The 20,179-nt window shown below is 49.0% G+C and overlaps 1 protein-coding gene across 1 annotated transcript in view; it reads right to left on the reverse strand.

Annotated features, from left to right (window-relative positions):
• Positions 1-618: 618 nt before the first annotated feature.
• The window catches only part of LOC146170941 (uncharacterized), a 214,072-nt gene continuing 194,511 nt past the window's right edge, over positions 619-20,179 (reverse strand). Inside the window, exon 5 of the mRNA XM_084586700.1 lies at positions 619-760. Within this exon, the coding sequence (XP_084442826.1) occupies positions 619-760 (142 nt within the window). The remainder of the gene's footprint in view (positions 761-20,179) is intronic.

Raw genomic sequence — 20,179 nt, forward strand, 5'->3', positions numbered from 1 at the left:
GAGCCATATTTTGAAAAACTAATGATTAGCTTTTTGATATTAGCGAACAGCGAGTCTGTTGAAGGTTTACTAGCGGTAATGCATACGCATGTGCGTACCTGAGCGCATTTCTTGATAACTCTGCTCTATATTATCGGATACCTCGCTGTTACGCAGCATTGGAGTAGTGTCTCTTTTCTTGCTCGCTTTGCCGCGACTGCGTAGCGCAGTTGAAGTAGTGTCCAAAGCACTTACTACAAGTCGTACTTGAGGAGAAGTAGCGCATGAGCGCCGCCGCCCAACTACGTTACCAGCACACTAAATCTATTTGCTTTGTGGTGCGCGGCAAACGGAAAGAAACCAAGGCACTTGAAAAATAGTATGTTCCACGTAAGTAAATATGGCCGATTAATGGACACGAATAGCTTACATGCTGGTAGGATAAGCTACCATAACAGGAGTTGGCCATGCACAGCATGCCTCTTGTCTTCTTGATCGCTATAACACGCGCGTTGTCGTCAAGTACATCTTCACACACTCACGCTTGCCACTTCCAATACGGTGGCCTGTGCTGAACGCTTGAGCGTTTTTCCTCTAGGCTTCGTTGGACGGCGCAAGAGGCGTTGCTGCCACAGGGGCTCAGTCACTTCCCGGCGACGTCGGTGAAGGTGCGAGGCGTGTCAAGAAGGCCGGAGGCTGGAGCAGGAGCCGTGACGATGGCAGAGTTCCGCTGCAGCGCCAAGTGTCGGCCAGCTCACGGCGCAGAGACTCCGAGATGTTCCTGTCGAAACCCATTTTACGATTTTATTCGTCCTCTCTAACTGAAAAAAAAACAAGGAAGGAGGGGAAGCCCGGACCAGCAAAAGCTTTGCCAGGCTTAAAGCCAATTAAAAATAAATATAAGGGAGCGAGATCTCGAGATAAAGCCAGGCGGTTAACTTGTCATCACCTGCTAATCTGCTTCCACTGGACGATATGATTTATCTCCATATAGGCCTGCCTGCGCCAGGTGCGCCCAACCTATCCCTTTCAAAGGTGGGTGCTTGTATATAAAAAAACAAGGGCAAACAATACAACCCACAAGGTACGTACAAAAGTTTCATACCCCTAAACAAAGGAAAGCAGCATGGCTTAAAACTTTATGCAGTCATGGAGTAAGCAAAGAAAACTAAACTCTAAAGGGTACTTTGAAAACAAAAGTGCGATAAGTCATTATAGCGTAGTGGATCGTAACAATAAAATAAAGCACCTCTATCTCACTCTCTTCTTTCATCCCACCATCCGAGCGCGATACAGGTGACCGCGGAGAACTGTGACAGATAATTTCACATATTAAATATACACACACACACACACACGCACGCGCACACACACACACACACACACACACACACACACACACACACACACATATTATATATATATATATATATATATATATATATATATATATATATATATATATATATATATATATAGTCATATAGCGGTGACAAGGCCTAAACGTAGACAGTGACGTGATGGTACTGAAATTAACTCTTTATTGGGCTGACTTGCGCCCGCCGAAGGACTAAGCAACTCGGCGGCGGCAATAGCAACAAACGTGATCGTCGATCGTCGAACCAAGAATGCCCGTCGCACTTGCCAACGCTCAATTTAAAGGCTGCTCAGAACAATCTAGATAACGTCGCAAACTGCTACTAGCACAAGCTAGAACATTGTAGAAGCACACGCGAGAGATCGGAAACTTCGAGACAGATCTCGGCGCATCTTGTGCAACAATGAAACTGATAAAGGTGCTTCTCGCGACATCGAGCATTAACAAACAAAGAATACAGAACTGATACGCGATCCAGAATCAGAGTGATAAAGCCGCATGCCCGCAGCTGCTAAAAAACAACAAATACTGTTTTGTAGGTTTCGCGGCTTTACTCCCGCCTTAAAAAAACATCGCCTCGATGTTCCCAAATAAACAACGCAACTTAGAAACATTACGAAGTTTAAACATCACGGATTCTTTAACGAGCGTATTAAGGCATCAGAAGAACAACATTTACTATGTCTGGGCGCAGGCGTCGCTGTTGTAATGCTGTCGTACCGTCGGGAATGACTTTATAGTCGAGTTGTCCGACGCGGCAAAGGATTTTGAATGCCCCAAGTATCGACGCAGTAGCTTTTCACTTAGTCAACGGCGGCGAATTTAAGTCCAAACCCACACTTGGTCTCCTGGAATGTACTCTGCGTGGCGTCGTCGTAAGTTGTATCGTCGGGTGGCGGTGCGCTGTTGGTCTTTAATACGCAGAAGTGCGAGCCGTCGGACTTCCTCTGCACGCCACAGGTAGGCGGCGACGTCAAAGTAGTCCTCGTTGCTTACGTGCGGCAGCATTGCGTCGAGCGTCGTCGTGGGCTCCCTGCCGTACACAAGCTTGAACGGAGTCGCTCTGGTCGTCTCCTGGACTGCCCTGTTATACGCGAAGATCACGTACGGCAAGATGGCATCCCAGGTCTTGTGTTCAGCATTGACGTACATGGCGATCATGACCGCGATCGTTTTGTTCAGGCGCTCCGTAAGGCCACTGGTCTGGGGATGGTACGCAGCTGTTCGTCGATGGCTTGTATGACTGGATTCCAGGATGGCTTGCGTCAACTCTGCCGTAAACGCCGTTCCCCTGTCGGTGATGAGCACTTCTGTGGCGCCGTGAAGCAGAGAATGTTATCGACAAAATTTTGACTACTTCTGTCGGTATTCGTCGGTGAAGTTCGTGACGAGCACATGAGCTTGTCCATGACGGAAACGGACGATACCTCTTGCGACGCCACGTCGTCTATCTAGTAACGACTCTGAGTGTTTCGTTCAACAAACCCTTCCGTGATTTCGGCTTCTTTTGCATCCATAGGGACGATGGCGCTTGATTGGTGCGGTACGGTCAATTCTCCGTCGAGGACGTTGAGAGCAATGTGATGCGTCGAAGTTCTCGTAGCAGGTATGGCTTTGTCGGTCTAGAGCTTGATGAGTTTGGATCAAAGGTCGATGGTCGCTCGATGTCCATTCAAAAAATCCATGCCCAGAATCACGTCGCTGGAACAGTGTTGTAGGATGACGAAGGTGGTAGGGCAGGTACGTCCATTTACTGTAACCCTTGTGGTGCATCGCCACGACGGCGTAACAAAGTTATCACCAGCGGTGCGGATTAGCGGGCCATCTTGAGCTGGGCGGCGAAAGCTCCACTGATGACAGAGTAGTCGGCTCCGGTGTCCACTAGGGCGGTAACCGTGCGTCCCCCGACAGCAACCTCAAGGTCGCCTGTTCGTGTCCTAGTATTGCACGTTGGCTTCGGTGTTCGATCTCTGCTTCGTCTCGTGCTGAGGTCGCGGTCGGGGCACACCGTCTTCCCATCGCTGGGCGGCGATCTCAACTTGAAATCTGTTCGTGATCTGGTCGACGTTGTAGTGTTGTGGATCGGCGATTTAATGGCTGCATCGTCGTGACTCATCGTCGACGTTGGAGCATCTTCGTGTTTTCGGCGTGAAGCAACCTCACCTCGAACGGCTGCTCTATTTAGTTTCCTGTGTGCGGTCCTGGGGAACTTCCGCGCACACTGTCATTGTATTTACGGCCTGGCGACGCAAAGCGCACCTTGTACGGCAATGGTAACCTGAACCGACGGCTTGGCAGCGCAATCTCACTGCTACGCAGATAGTTGTCGTTTGCGTGCGGTCGTTCACATGAGCGTGGTCGTGGAGCGTCGACTACAAATCCGCGGAGACCGTTTCGTCGGTACGGGCAGTGGCGCAGACTGTGGCCAGCCTCACCACAGTGGAAGCGTAATGGCCGGTTGTTCGCTGTCCTCCAGGCGTCGCACTTCCTTGGGCTTGGAGGTCATTGGTCGGCTTGGCGGGCGGGGGCCAAGGGGTGGCTTTCAGCAACAGGACGGTAGTGGTGAGGGCTTGGAAAGTCATCAGATCGGGATTCAGGGCGGCATAATGCAGCAGCATAGTTCATCGCTGTTGCCTCTTGTGCTGGAACTGCCGCAGCGGTCGCTTGAGGAACGCCCAGCGCCTGCTGGAATTCTTCACGGACGACGTCGGCGAGCGTCGCCACCTGGGCTTGTTGGGATGATGGCAGCAATCGGCGCAGCTCCTCTCGCACGATCTCCCGGATGAGGTCCGGAAGGTTCTCTCCGCTTGCAGATGCACTGGGGTTGGCTTTGAGTAGTAAGGTTGAAGTGGTCGCTCGTAGTGGCGCATCCGGGTGTCGAAAGTCTTCTCGATGGTAGACGCTTCCGTTTCAAGTTTCGCCACGGTTTTTGGCGGATTTCTGACAAGACCTATAAAAGCGACTCTTTAAAGCCTCGCATTAAAAATTTCACTTTCTCACCTTCGGTCATGTTAGGGTCGGCGCGGCAAAAGAGGCGCTTCATTTCCGCTACGTAAACCAGGATGGGCTCGTTTGGGAATTGAAGTCTTGATTGAAGGAGGGCTTGGGCTCTTTCCTTTCGGACGACGCTTGAAAAGGCAGTCAAAAACTCTTCTTGAAAATCTCCCAATCTTTCAAAGCTGCCTCATGATTTTCGAGCCATATTCGGGCAGATCCTGCAAGAGAAAAGTAGACTTGCCAGAGTTTCGTTTCGTCGTCCCAGGCGTTGAAAGTTGCCACGCGTTCGAACAGCTTGAGCCAATCTTCCGCATACTCGTCCGGTTGTCCATGGAAGCAAGGCGGCTGACGGGGTTGGACGAAATAGACCGGTGCAGTAGGCTGGGCAATTGTCAGCGTTTTAGCCTTCCGAGATCGAACGGGGTCCGGCAGCAGACCGTGTTCCGGTTGGAGCCCTTTAAGATGGGGGCTGGTTCATTTCTCTGGCCTGTTGGCTGATCCCCCAGGGTGCCAGGAACAGCGCAGGGGTCTTGGCTTGAAGGGAAGGGGTAAACCGGGAATCCTCCAGGGAAACGCTTTATTGGGCTCACTTGCACCCGCAAAAGGACTAAGCAACTCGGTGGCGGCGATAGCAAAAAAGGTGCTCGTCGTCTAGATAACATCGAAAACTGCTACTAGCAGAACCGGGAGCACTGTAGCAATATACGCGAGTGATCTGAATCTTCAAGACAGATCACGGCGCATTTTGCGCGACAACGAAACTGATAAAGGTGCTTCTCACGACATCGTGCATTAGCAAACAAAGAATACGGAACTGATACGCGATCCAGAATCAGACTGATAAGGCCTCATACCGGCGGTTGCCAAAACAAGTTTCGTAGGTTTTGCGGCAATATACAATAAAATAAAATCTTGGCCACAGTGAATTGTAGTGAAAAACAAACACCAACGTATGAAACAATATATTGACATTTCAGCTGTGGAACAGCCTTCGTTAGAATGTCGGTACTCAAATGAAGTTACAGTATTTGTGGAAAGGTATACGGCAAGATACAAAAAATCGCACGGAAAATTGTGGACGCATCGAGCACGTGAACGAAAGACGATATGTTGATCACTGTAGGAGGTGATAGCGTTTTGGAGTTTTGTTTATCTTATAAATGCGGCGGCAGCAGATAAATGTACATACATAGAAGCATGCAAGTGCAAGTGGGAGGTATTCAGTAGGCATAGCACAAGTTTAAAGATCACCATGTATAATTGCTAGACAGCAAAATTAAAGAAGCGTGAGATTACACAAAAGAAAGCACGGCTCAATGAACAGCATAAATATTAGTATGCAAATCGATCACCACATCCTAAAAGAGAACGATATGCTCCACCAAAGCACAAAAAAGAATACGAAAGACACGCAAGCGCTGTATATATGCGAAAACAATGAACGAAAAACACCAATAACACAACATTCACAAGGGAACATATTTGGGTTTTCAAGTTGTAGGGATTGAACTTAATTTTCCTGTTCTTTCATTTCAACCTGATCACAATGCTTTGAATTCGTAGATAAGAAACGACTCTCTAATTTCACGCTCATGATTGCTCTTATAACCGTATTCGAGTATAGTGGCTGAAATCTGGTCAAATGAATGACCGTGTAGCTGAACATGCTTTCATAGAGGCAGGTGCGGAAGCTATTGAACATGGGCTCTGTGATTATTAAAGCGTAATCTAAACGGGGTTTCAGTTCGTCCTACATATTGTTGGTTACATACGGTGTATTGCAGCAGATAAATAACGTTTGAAGTACCGCAGGTGAAGTCGCCGTGAATGTTTAAACTTTCACCCAATGCTATGGACGCTCTGTGATGTGGTCATGTGGAGACACACTTTACACTTGTCCTAATTACAAGTGTAATAAGGACAATCTGTTTTCGATTATGTTAGTATATCTCGTAGGTTTCTCGACCTTCTGTAAACTGCTCTCTGTGGCTCTACGAATATGTTCCTAAGGCGATCACTTTGAATGAGAATGTTTTGATGCTTTTTAAGGATTGCCAAAATGTTCGGAGCAGAAGCAGAATGAGTTAGGACAAGGTTACTATGCAAGAGCGGAGTTTTCGCTTTGTCTTTGGCAAGTAGAATTCTACGGTCTTGTGTATCAGCTCGCCCAATGGCGTCATCTATGAGCTTTGTTTAATGAGCGAGGTGCGAAACGTGGCACAGTTATGTTCGAAATCAGATTGCTTTGCTTAAAATCGTTTGCAACGAACTATACTTGACGTACGGGATACTGGGTTTAACGTGCTTGGCATGGCTACTATCGAAATGCAGATATTGCGGAGGGTCAGTCGGTTTCCGGTACACTGTTTTAGTTAAGCTGATCTCCTGAAGCGAAAATGTGAGGTCCCGAAAATTGATTGTATATCTAGAGTACGTGTGGGGGAAATGATATAGAAGGTTGTAAGTTGTTGAAATCGGATATGAATGATAGGAGCTCGGCTTCGCTATGGGATCAGATAAGAAATGTATCACTGTGAGGTTCTTTTCTTTAAATCTTCTGGCCACCTTATTCTATGGCTTATTCAGAAACAGCAATCTAAATAGACGACCAGACTGACCAAGCTAACCCACGAATACTTTTATGTGCAGACATGGACGGGACGAGAGTAGAACGAGCAAGTGGGACGATGGCAAAACACAAATTGTCAAAAAGTCACCAAGTTGTTGGATGGAGAAGCCGGTGCAGACGCTCCGGGTAGTCAGAGTTTTGAAGGGTCGGTGCAGTAGGGCCTCAGTAAGCCCAGCGGAAGGCTAGGCCACCGGACGGGGCCCAGTAGAGGCAAGAGGCCTCGAGTTGCCTTTCCACGGCCGATGCGTCAGGCCTCCCCGACGTTCCTGGGCTCAGCACGGCATCGAACGCTCGTGCCAGTGAAGAGCTGGCGGGAGTGGGGCTCAGCACGGCGCCGAACGCTCGTGCCAGTGAAGAGCTGGCGTTGTGGCACTCCCGGGCCCGACCACCGTTCCGAGTTTCGTGGACGACAGGAGAACAGGACAGGATACGGCCGGCAGGCCCCAGGTCTGGATCCCCGGGTCAGGCCTGGCAGAAGACGCACCGCTCCGAGCTCCTTGGACAGCCGATCGGCTCCGCTGCTCGCCTGTTCTCTCCTGCTCGTGCCTCGCGCTCCTCGGGCCAACCTTCACGTTTCCCTCCTCTTCTTTCTCCCAACGTCGTTTTCTTTCTTCGTCTTTGATCAAATTATCACATGTTCTTCACAAATGTGCCCCCCCCCCCCCTTTGAGAAGTTTTTTTTTCGGGGAAAAAAAAACTTGGGGGCCATGACACTGATGCACTCTTTCGGAGGACGACCGCACACCACAACACTGCTGCACCCATCACTGCACTCCCCACAGAGTTTTCACACCATTGCTGTGTTCTGCTGAGAGTCTGAGCCACTCGCGCACACAAAAAAACATTCGTACTAATACAAGTAACATTAACACTCAACACTTGTCAGAAGAAATAAACTCTTAGAAACATACTATGAACAGCACGACGACACTCCCAGAAGCTTTGTATGAAATGTGCTCTAAGACGATATATCTCCGACGGCGTCGGAAGACAGCACAGAGATTAACATTGTCTCCCGTATCATTCTCGGTTCACCAGTTCACTCTGGGACCAAGGTTCTTCACTGAACGTTGACAACGGAGTTTTCGACTCGACGTTATCAAGAACTACCAAGAATGAAGCTTGTAGGGCATTCACTGGCTGGCGCTCTTCGTAGATTTTTGTGTTAATGGACATGCGTCCTAATGGAGCGTTCCTCAGGTTTCCTTTCGGGACTGTCCTCTGACATACATCGCACGACCTCACAAATCGCTTAATGTCAGCTTGCACCCCTGGCCAGTAAAACTCATCAAGCACTCTTGCGGTAGTTTTTCTGACACCCTGGTGGCCGACAAGTGCTCTCCATGTGCCTGCACGAGGACCTGACGGCGCAAAACCTTCGGGACTACCGCTTGTTCAATTGTTTTTCCTGGACAAAGTTGATAGGTCCGGTACAAAATGCCGTTACTTAGATGAAAGGTGTAGGCCGTCTGCCCTTTTCCGTGATAGGTTTTCTTAAGCTTGCGACGACACACGCCTAAGCTGGCGTCCTCTTCTTGTTTCTTGCGAAAAACAGACCGAGATAAGTGGAGTACGGTTTGAGTGGCATCCAAATCAGTCCCTGAAACTTTCGCCGCCAGAACCTGGAAAGAAGCACTGGACCCATCATCACTGGCAGGTATGCTTCTCTGGCCCGTCAAGACTGTTGGAGCGTCGGCGAATGGGACGCTTGCACCCGGAACGTTGCCGATAATTACGTCATATAATGGCGTCGGCAGGCACCTAGCAATAGCTTTGCCAGTGAAGTATGGCGACTTGATAATAACATCCGCCTCAGGCGCTTCGATGTCAGAACCATCCGCTAAACGTAAATATGCTCGTTCACCGGTATATGCAGCCTCGGGCACCAAAGCCTGACGCACCACGATGCTATTAGAACCAGTGTCGCGCAGCACCGACACTGCTTGTCCGAACACTTCTCCATGCTCCACTAGCATGTTGTTAATAATCTGAGATGGACTAAGAGCCGAACCATTCCTTCGAACATCTAGGCATGTTCTTCCCAGCTGACGACCAGGGCGGGAATCTCGAGGGGACGTGCAGCAAGCAGACGTCTCCCGGTCATTTGAATTTCCGTATCGACACAACTGGGTTTCATGCCAAGATTTGCGACATAATGTGCAATATGGGGGCTTCGGTTTTGTACGGCAATCCGCCGACCTATGTCCGGTCTCTTCACAGATGAAGCATCGAATTCTCGTCTTTGGGTTTGGGGCTGCGTCCTGCTGTTTCGCAGAATTCTGCTCAGCTCTATCCTTGAAAATCGCGAGGTTATTCTGTCGCTGAGCCTCAAGAAAGTGATCGGCGGCCTCAGCAGTCTTGTCAACCGTTTTACAATCACGTTCTCGCAAGAAGAGAACTAAACGATCGTGACAGCTGTTTAAAAACTGCTCCACCACTATCATGTCCCGAACCACTTCAAACGTGCGACCTTGTCCTCGCATCTCAACCCAGCGGTCAAAAAAACTCAACAGCCTTGTGGTGTACTGGGAAGCTGTCTCACCATCTTGCGGCTTGCTTCCACGAAACTTCTCTCTGTAGCCCTCAGCCGTGAACCGAAACCTCCGAAGTAAGGCAAGTTTCGCTACATCGTAATTGACTGAGTCCTCAGGAGAGAGTCGTCCAAAGACTCTGAGAGCTTCTCCGCCGAGGCACAGACTCAAAGCCGCGGCCCAGTTCTCTTTCGGCCAGCCTTGGCCAATGGCGACATGTTCAAAACGCTTCAAATACGCGTCCAAATCGTCCCCTTCCTCATTAAACAGTGGAATCAATCCATGAGGACTAATGGGGAAAGATGGAGCTGGTACGGTACCGTGCTCAGCGCTTCCAGCACTAGGGGCGTTTTCTCCCAATTCTGCAAGTCGTATTCGTAGCTGCAAATTCTGGTTTTCTTGCTCCAAGCGCTGCTTTGCTTTTTCATGTTCTGCAGCTTTCGCTTCACGTTCTGCAGCTCTCTCTTCGCGTTCTGCAGCTTTGTCTTCCCTTGCCTTTTGCAATTCTTTCTCCACCCACTCGTGCAACTCGACTCCCTGCAAACCTATACGTTCCCCTACCGCGAGCAACTCTGGTGCACTCATTTTTCTCCAATCTGTAGCCGCGGGAAAATGTTGCTTGGCCGGCCTGGTCCTGCCGTGGGCGCCAAAATTGTGAGGTTCTTTTCTTTAAATCTTTTGGCCGCCTTATTCTGTGGCTTATTCAGTAACAGCAATCTAAATAGACGACCAGACTGGCCAACCAACGAGCAAGTGGGACGATGGCAAAACACAAATTGTCAAAAAGTCACCAAGTTGTTGGATGGAGAAGCCGGTGCAGACGCTCCGGGTAGTCAGAGTTTTGAAGGGTTGGTGCAGTAGGGCCTCAGTAAGCCCAGCGGAAGGCTAGGCCACCGGACGGGGCCCAGTAGAGGCAAGAGGTCTCGAGTTGCCTTTCCACGGCCGATGCGTCAGGCCTCCCCGACGTGCCTGGGCTCACCACGGCGCCGAACGCTCGTGCCAGTGAAGAGCTGGCGCTGTGGCACTCCCGGGCCCGACCACCGTTCCGAGTTTCGTGGACGACAGGAGAACAGGACAGGATACGGCCGGCAGGCCCCAGGTCTGGATCCCCGGGTCAGGCCTGGCAGAAGACGCACCGCTCCGAGCTCCTTAGACAGCCGATCGGCTCCGCTGCTCGCCTGTTCTCTCCTGCTCGTGCCTCGCGCTCCTCGGGCCAACCTTCACGTTTCCCTCCTCTTCTTTCTCCAAACGTCGTTTTCTTTCTTCGTCTTTGAACAAATTATCACATGTTCTTCACAATCATCAATCTAGCGTTTGTACTAAAAAGGTACTTAAAATCGGCTTGGAAGATATTTGTTCTCCAGCATGGCCATAAATATGTTTGCGTGATCAGATACTATTTTTGTACCCACTGATCTGGATATAATGGTCTCCTTCAAACTCTAAATTACTAAGCTCTAATATAAGTTGGAGTAGGGTGGCCAAAGTGCTACTGTCGATCATCTTTTCAATGCAAGCTTCATTGTAGGCAGTCACAATGGCGCGTATACCATCTGCATGCGGGACGTTTGCGTAAAGTGAAGTGACGTCGAGCGTGACATGAGGAATCATGAGGAATGGTGAGATCAATGATGTCAGTCAAGAAGTTAGTAGTGTCCTTTATGCTAGACGAAAATGTGGGCGGAATGCTATTAATGAGCGCGTCGACGTAACGAGACAGATTTTCTGTAATTGTGCCGATACACGAAAAAATGGGTAAACCTGGAATGTTTTCTTTGTGAAGTTTTGGTAACACATAGAATCTACCGGCCAACGGGCTGAGTGGAATGGAGCGAAAGACATTTTCTGTAATCTTGTTATCCTTATGAAGCTCCTGCAATGCGTTTACCAGAATATATTTGAACTGATCTGTGGGGTCACAGTATACAAGATGAGAAAAGATGTCGTCTGCCAGCTGCCTGTGTTCCTCTAAGAAGTGATCACATTTATTCATTACAACCACAGCACCACCCTTGTCAGCCGGCTTAATGATTATTTGTTTTCTAGGAACTAACTCTTCCATTGCGTTTGCCTCTCGGACTGAGAGGTTTCGATTGAAATAAACCTGTTTATTATACACTTCTAAGACATCTTTTTATACAGAACTAATGTACAACTCTAGACAGTTGTTCAGTTGCGTTGGAGGAGCCCAGTGTTTGTAAGACGGCAACGTGTTGCGCGAGGTGACAGGACGAAGCGCCACGAGGCGCTTCGTCCTGTCGCCTACTTATGTGTCTTGTCTGTTTTTACGCGCCTTAAAACTGTTTAATTATGAACAGTAACCAACTAGCCCAACAGAAAGTGCTTTTAGACTAATACCCGGAAATGATCGTGACACCTCATTTGGTCATGACGTCATGTCTAGTGATGATGTCACCTTCTTTTGCCGAAATGAAATCCCGTCTCAATGCCAGATTTGATGCCCTGCTTAGGACAGCGATAGAACGCCTCATCGCTCAAGTCATGGCGGCTATCCCCTCTATGCTCACTCAACACGTCGCGAAAAACCCCCGTCTTTCTTGTAAAGCCGGTCCCCTAAATGACGTATCTGGTCGGCCATCAAAATTTGTTCCGCCGAGTCATTGACCTCAACGATGGCGACGACAGCTGCCCTCCTCCAGGCGCTGAGCTTCAGGCCCTGAACACGGTAGTTCTGTTTCCTGGACACTGACTCGGAGGCAACCGCACTTGCACCTTCCACCCCTAAACCTGAGCATGGCGGGACACCCTCGGTGTAGGCGCTCCCTTCCTTCCAAATCGGCTTCTCTCCTTACATTTACTGAATGGATCTGTCGACGGCTTCGCTCCCGTTCCAAGCGGGCAGACTTCCGTCTTTTCCTTTCAGCTTTCGAGCATTTGCCAGCTGTGGTCGCCCTCCAAGAGCCAGGGAGGCGCCACACTACGTCCCAGCAGGACTCCTCGACTTGTCTATGCGTCCATAGAAATTATACAGCCAACGAGGTCGACTTAGATCTGGAACTTGAATGCTCCTATGTAATGGTAACCTTCCTCCCGCTCCGCAAGTAGCACCTACCGTTACACACACTCAATGTATACAGCAGTCCGTAACTGCCGAATGTTTTATTCGCGGACCGTTTTAGCCGCACGCTGAAAGTTGCGGGTCGGGACCCCCTCCTGATTGTGGGCGATTTCAACGCTCCCAGTCGAGTGCGGGGCTACCGTCGTGAAGAGAAGCGGGGACGCAAGTTGGCGGAGCATGCGTCAACGCTGGGCCGCACTCTCCACACTGACACAGTCCACCCAACTCGTATAGGCAACTCCGTGACTCGAGATACGTGTCCGGAATTGACCTTCACCCTCAAAATTCAGTATGCAGACTGGTTAAACGCCAAGGAAACACTCGACAGCGACCACTGCTTCCTTAACACCACGATTTTGACCCGTCCTTTCGCGCGACCCACAACACAAGCCCGACATCCAGATTAGACCAAGTTCCGGCAAAACAATAACACTGAGACACCCATACATGAGCAAGGCTACCAGTCTTGGTCCAAACAATATTCTCCAGGCTTCGCTCCTCCAAAACTCAAATTGAGCTCTCGGAGGCGGTCTCGGATGTCAACTCCCTCCTCCACCTCTGGGAGGCACGGCATGGCCTTATCCGTCGGTGGCGCCGGCATAAGCACAACCAGAATCTTAAAGCTCGCATCGCCGAGCTCGCCCAGCGAGCGGCTGAGTATACGGCCGAACTTGTCGACTCCAACTCCGCGCAGCAGATGTCTAGTCAGAACACCTGGCGACTCTTCCGCGCCCTTATTGACCCAACGCAAACACGCACGGAAACTGAAAAGCACCTCCAAAAAGCAATACACAGCTTTCAGGGAAACGTAACTCAGTTGGCGCACAAGCTACGAGACCAGTATTTGTTCACCACCCAGGACCCCCGCGGGTCGGCGTACTCTTATGCGGGATCTGAGAACGTTGAGCTGAATCAATCGTTCCTGCTCCACGACCTGAGGGCGGCCCTGGCGAAAATGAAACGTTGCACTTCTCCGTGTCGTGAAAAAATTACAAATTGTTAGCCAACCTCCCCGACGCGGCATACGTATCTTTATTGGATTACATTAACTGAATATGACTTGGGGAAGTGCCACTCCTCATCGAATGGAGGACCGCTCTGGTCACCTTCATTCCTAAAGCTGGCAAGGCCATAAACACGGACAACCTTCGTCCCATCTCTCTCATGTCCTGCGTAGTCAAACTCATGAAGACGATGGTACGCGACAGGTTTTCCGAGTTCATAGAATACCAACACATTATCGCGGACACCCTGTTCGGGTTTCGCCATACAGATCTACACTGAATGTCTTACTAAAACTCAGTAGGGCTTTCCTCAACTCCGTCGAATACCCCCACAATGACAAGGTTGTAGTCGCCTAGGATTTGAAGGAAGCATTTCACAACGTCACCCACGAACGCAAGATGCATCGAAGAGTGACAGTGAATGAACGTACTTATCTTACGAGCTTCGCGGTGAGAAATTATTCTGGGTATGGATTTTCTCAGTGAACATCGAGCGGTCATCTACCTTCATCAAAGCTCATCAAGCTTTCGACGTAAAACGTCGTACCTACTACGACAATTTCGACGCAATCTGCCGCTCTGAATATCCTGCCCAAAGAATTGACCGTGCTGCCCCGATTAAGCATCTAGTCAGCGTAGGTAGCGCAGACATCTAAACCGTTGAAGGAAACACCCAGTTGCTCTTAGAACGAGGTCTCGGCATCACAAGAGGCAACGCCAAGTTCCGCGCAGGACAAGCTAAAGTGCTGGTGATGAACTTCATCGAAGAATACCGGCACCCTAACCGGAGCAAGACGATCGCTTTCCCCGACGCATTAGCAGACAACCGAGATGTCTTCGCCCTACCCGATCAGTTCAAAGACGATGCAACCAACCAAGGAAATCTCCAGACATTTGACGTGTCAACGCAGCATTAGCCAGGGGCAGGCAAGACCAAATTCGCAGTCTTTTTAAAAGCACAGCAAGTGCTTTTCGTCAAAGTCGAAGGTGCGACAAACTCCATTGGCAAACCACTGCGCTAACACAAACGAACACGCCCGGCCTCTTCGTACGAACACGCCCGGCCTTATCGACCATCGCCGCGAGAATGTGAAGCATGTGAAGCACTCTGGCGGTCACCCACTCGTGTGACCGCCAGAAGTGAAACGCTCATTGATCTGTGTTTTACTAGCCGTTTAAAAGATGTCTTTGCATCTGTCCTAGCAACTGGCATTAGTGACCACATGTCTTTTTTCTGTTTCCACCCTATTGAAAATAATGGTCGGAAACCTCTAACTCTTCTTCATCGAGGACACATTAGCGAAGACGGAATGATTATTTTCGCTAGCATGCTGTCAAATACAGATTGGAGGGAAGTCTTAAGCATTCAAAATACCAGTGATGCATACAATGCTTTTCTTGACAAAGTAATGTAATCAGACTTTAAATGTCGCAAAACTAGGAAGCCGTGGATTACAAGGAAATTCTTGGGAAGAGTCAATAATCGAGACAGGTTATTTCAGGAATTTATCAAGACTAAAGATGGAAGTAAACTTCTGCACTATGAGAAGATCAGAAACAAGCTAAACACTGATCTGAAGAAAGCCCGTACACAGTATTAGGCTAAGAAGTTTACGACAGCTTACAGCTGCCCTGAAAAAGCTTGGCCTCTAATGAAATCCCTTTTTGTTTCGTAAACTTCACATACTGCCTCAAAAAAAAAAAACTTGTAATTGATGACATTGCTTATTCAGTCTCTACATCGGCTGAACAATGCAACACATTTTCCAGCGTCGGGCACTGCACATAGTTGCGATAGCGGACGCTCTGAATTGTATTTTGGTGATCGGTTGTGAGTTTCAATATTGTTATCCCGATTACGCCTTTTGAAGTTGAATCAGTGCTGAAAGGTCTCAAGGACCGCTGTGCAAGCGTGTACGATCAAATAGCAGTTCATCAAGTGAACGCAGTGGCTTCCCTGCTAAGCTTACCTCTTTCACACAATTGTATCTTGCGTGATGGCTTGTTTCCTGAAACACTAAAAATTGCCCGCGTCTGTGTGGTACACAAGGACACAAGAACAATGACATTTTCGGGAACTACCGTCCTATTTCCATATTTCTGCTTCGGAGCACGTAATCAGCCGTAGAGTCGGTAGTTTCGTATTAAGCAAGGCCATCATCAAACCTCAGCAATACGGGTTCTAAAAAAGTAAATAAGTACACTCTGGTTTGTTAAACATAAAAGAAAAAATAATTTCAACATTGAAAATAAACTAGACATTTCGCATAGTCCTAGATTTTATAACGGCTTTCGACTTTATAAAGCATGACATCTTTTTCCATAAACTAGAAAGACACGGTGTTCGTGGAACATTTGCACGTTTAATCAAGAGCTATTTGCAGAATCGGCTCCAGCACGTTGGGATTTGTAACGTTAAATCAAGTTTGCAAATTATAAATGTGGTGTCCTACAGGGTTCAATTTTAGGGTCATTACTGTTCCTCTCTATATAGACGATATTGTAACGATACCGCAGACACCTTACAATATTTTGTACGCTGATGAAACAAATGTATTCTTTAGTGGTCACGATCTTGTGAAAGTAATGAATACGGCAAATCCTGCCGACATGGTTATCTTCAAATAAATTAGCGCTTAATTTAGAATAAAAACAATTATGGAATATCTCGGGCGAGGAATAAGTTAGCTTGCAATATCATAAAGTTAACATTTCAGGGCCTTCAATTTAATAGAGTGGATGTACACAATTTCCTAGGAATGTATTTTCATGTTAATGCCGAAAGTTGGGCGAGTTGGTGAACGTTCATGATTGAAAATAGCGCAAAAAGTACACGAAGGACGGAAGGACGACACGGACAAGCGCTAATTCGCAACTGTGGTTTATTGCGGAAGCACGCAATAAATACAGGTCACTTGAAAACAAAAAGAGAGAGAGAGAAGCAGCCTGCTATATTGGAAGCTAGGTCACAACATAGGCAGTGTACACACAGTAACACGTGCCACTCACTCCTAGGGAAGGAAGAAAGAAAAGGGAAGATACACCTAAGTAGATAAGTAAAGTCAAGGTAAATTAAAGGCTAAGAAATCAAATTCGCAATCTACCAAGTTAACCGACGGCTCACTGACAACACATTTTGACATTTTTTAATATGGTAAGCCTCCATAATTTCACGAACTAGCTTCCTTCTCCCTTCCCCAGCAGTGAGTGGCACGTGTTAGTGTGTGTTACTGCATTTGTTATGACCTAGCTTCCCATATAGGAGGCTGCTTCTCTCTCTGTTTTTTTTTTCAAGTCACCTGTATGTATTGCGTGCTTCAGCAATAAACCCCAGTTGCGAGTTAGCGCTTGTCCGTGTCGCCCTTCCGTCCTTCGTGTACGTTTTGCGCTATTTTCCATCATGAATGTAGTTTCATGAACATCTGAGCGGGACACATCAAGTATCAAAACTGCGGATAAATGTTTCAAGAAGGCTTCTTCTCCTCAACAGGTTAAGGTTTATATTGCCAGCTTGGTTTAAACACAAACTCTATTACGCAATGATTTTCTCCCGCCTATACTACTGCATACTAATATGGGACAGCACTGGTGAGGGCCACATAGAAAAACTGTATCTGCTGCAAACAAATCGCGACATGAACATGCATTCCTGTTGTTTTTAAAATAACAGCGTATTACTCATCACTTATGTATTTCAGCAGAGCCTGGCAAATATGTGTCCCCAAATGCAAGCTCTGCGGTGAGCAACACCCCACCGGGGACCGCGTCTGCAAAGCCAAATAGAAAGTTCCATACGTCGTGCGGCGACGGAGATGGGAACGCCGTAACGCCGAAAAACAGCAAAAGCACGCAGTCGAACTCAGTAACGCCGAAGAACATCACAAGCAAGCACTCGACTCAAGCTCGTTTCCACGTCTCGGACGCTCTCACTCGCGCAGTGCTTCCCGTACCGGATCCCGAAGAGCGTCGCGCAGCGCGTCGCGTAGCGCGTCGCGTGGCCGTGACTCATCTCACAGGAACAAACGCGACGCTAAGCGTTCGCGCTCCCGTGACAGAATCAGTTGGGCGGACGCAGCGAAGGGCGACGTCAAAAGCAGCAACGCAAGCTCTAACAGCGCCACTATACTGGCCCGAAGCACACAGAGCAGCTGGCAGGAATGGACTACCAGCCCCTACTACAACACTCGAAAAACTCCGTGTCGTCAACGCGACGCTGTTGGAAACCACGCGCCGGCTTACCCAAGAGCTAGCCGACGTCAAGAAAGAAATACAAGCACGGCGATATCAGCCAACCATTGGCCCAGCTCAGTCACCCGAGACACTTACACCCTCCGTTATTCCTGAGAACACCGATACGCCATCACATCAAGGTGGTACACAATCAATGGACATATCACAAGAAGAGCCCGAAGGGGAGAAAACCACTCACCCAACCCCCAAGAAACGAGCGCGCACCTCATCACGACATCATAAGGACCTAACCCAATTGGAAACTCAGCTCTAAACCAAAATTGAAGCGCTCACCAACACCTACGCCGACACGGCTGTCGTCCCTGACCAACGCCTGGCGCGGCTGGAGGAACTAATCACCACGTCCTACGGAACCATACAGGAGCGCTTCGACTTCATTGAACAAACCCTCAAGCCCATAGTATGCAGCCCCATCTTTGCTGCGCAATTCGCAAACCACCCATATCTCCAAAAACAGACGCAAGCCTCAACTCCATCACAACCATGTCCCAGCCCCAAGCCACAATAGGATCGCTACCGGGCCTTACGGTCTGGCAGTGGAACTGCTACAGTTACAACAACAAGAGAGCAGTGCTGCAAACAACACATCACCACGGTAACCAAGAAACCTGACATCATTCTGCTGCAAGAAACGGTGACGGCGAACCCAACCCTCGCTGGGTATCGCGCTCACGTTAGCCCACCGGAGGGACGAGGCATCTGCACATTCGTCCGCAAAGGGCTCACTTTCATTGAAAATCAGCTCAGACACGGCCGCAGCAGGGTGGAATACACCTTCACTGAAATCATTCCAAGCAAACAACGGAAAAACAGCCTGTTCATAGCTAACATATACAGTAACCCCAAGCACCAAACACAGAAATTCAAGACCCTGCTACACACAGCCAGCACCCAAGCCAAAGACAACACTTTGCTGATTGGAGGAGACTTTAACGCCTCCCATCGAGCGTGGGGTTACGTGAAAGACACGGCAAAGGGACGGTACCTACAACAGAATACCCTGGACCACGACTGTACCCTGATCACGGATCCCAATCATCCTACCCGAATCGGCAATTCCGTAGCACGAGACACCACACCAGACCTTACATTCATCAAGAACGACCACACTGGCAAAGTAACATGGCGCAACACTGGCGTTGACCTGGGCAGTGACCACTACATCCTTGAAACTACTATTCCCAGTCAATTCCGGAGCAACACCATTGCACACAAATGGACGGACTGGGACGGTTTCCATAAGGGACGACCAACCACACCGCAAGACATCACAGACATTGAAACCTGGTCGGCAGAGCTCCGCGATGCAGTGCACTCGGCCACCAAGACCATTGAAACAGATGAGGACATCATAGCTATGGACAGTCGTCTGGCTCATCTCATCGAGGCCAAACGTTCGATACAGGCGCGCTGGAAGCGGCAACGGCTGAATCGCAAGTTGAGAAAAAGGTGGACGACTTAAACAGGGCCATTCAACATCACTGCAAGATCCTGTGCCGTCAGCAGTGGAACGAAGTGTGCAACCGAGCTGACGGGCAACTACATCGTGGTTGCACATGGAACCTATTTCGGTACCTTCTAAACGAAACTAAGACCAAGTCACACCAGCGCGATCGCCTGGCCTGCCTCATACACACCGCCAGACAACAACAAGGAAGGAAAAGGAGTAGTTACCAAGGCCCTGGAAGCCAAGTATCTGCCACACACGCAAACGGAAACCCACCCGCCATACGTGGGGCTGCCGAACGCGTGGCTCGACCGAGACATTACCATGTCAGAGGTACGGGCAGCGCTGCACGAGCTCAACACCCGCTCAGCAGCCGGCCCCAATCTTATTACCAACAAGATGCTACGCAACCTCGACTATGCATCGATCGAGGCCCTAACCCGCTACTACAACGAATGCTGGTGTTCGGGAAAGCTCCTTCGACAGTGGAAAACGGCAAGAACCATCCTAATCCCGAAACCGGGCAAGCCATCGGATATCGGCAACTTGCGTCCCATCTCGCTCACGTCCTGCGTGGGCAAGGTGATTGAGCACGTGCTTGCCAACAGGTGGCAGGAGTACCTGGAAAAGGAAGACTTATATCCGGATACGATGATCGGCTTCAGGCGCAGACTCAGCACACAAGATGCCATGCTACAACTCAAACAAGAAATAATCGACAACAAGACACAAGACAGCAAAGTAATTCTGGGACTTGATTTACAAAGCGCATTCGACAAAGTCCACCACTCAGCCATATTAGCACAAGTATCGAGACTCAACATGGGGGTAGCGAGCTACAATTACATCCAAGACTTCTTGACCAACCGCATGGTGAAACAGCA

This window comes from Amblyomma maculatum, unplaced genomic scaffold, assembly GCF_055883805.1.
Source record: "Amblyomma maculatum isolate TAMU_Amacu unplaced genomic scaffold, ASM5588380v1 scaffold_27, whole genome shotgun sequence".
NCBI lineage: Eukaryota > Metazoa > Arthropoda > Arachnida > Ixodida > Ixodidae > Amblyomma > Amblyomma maculatum.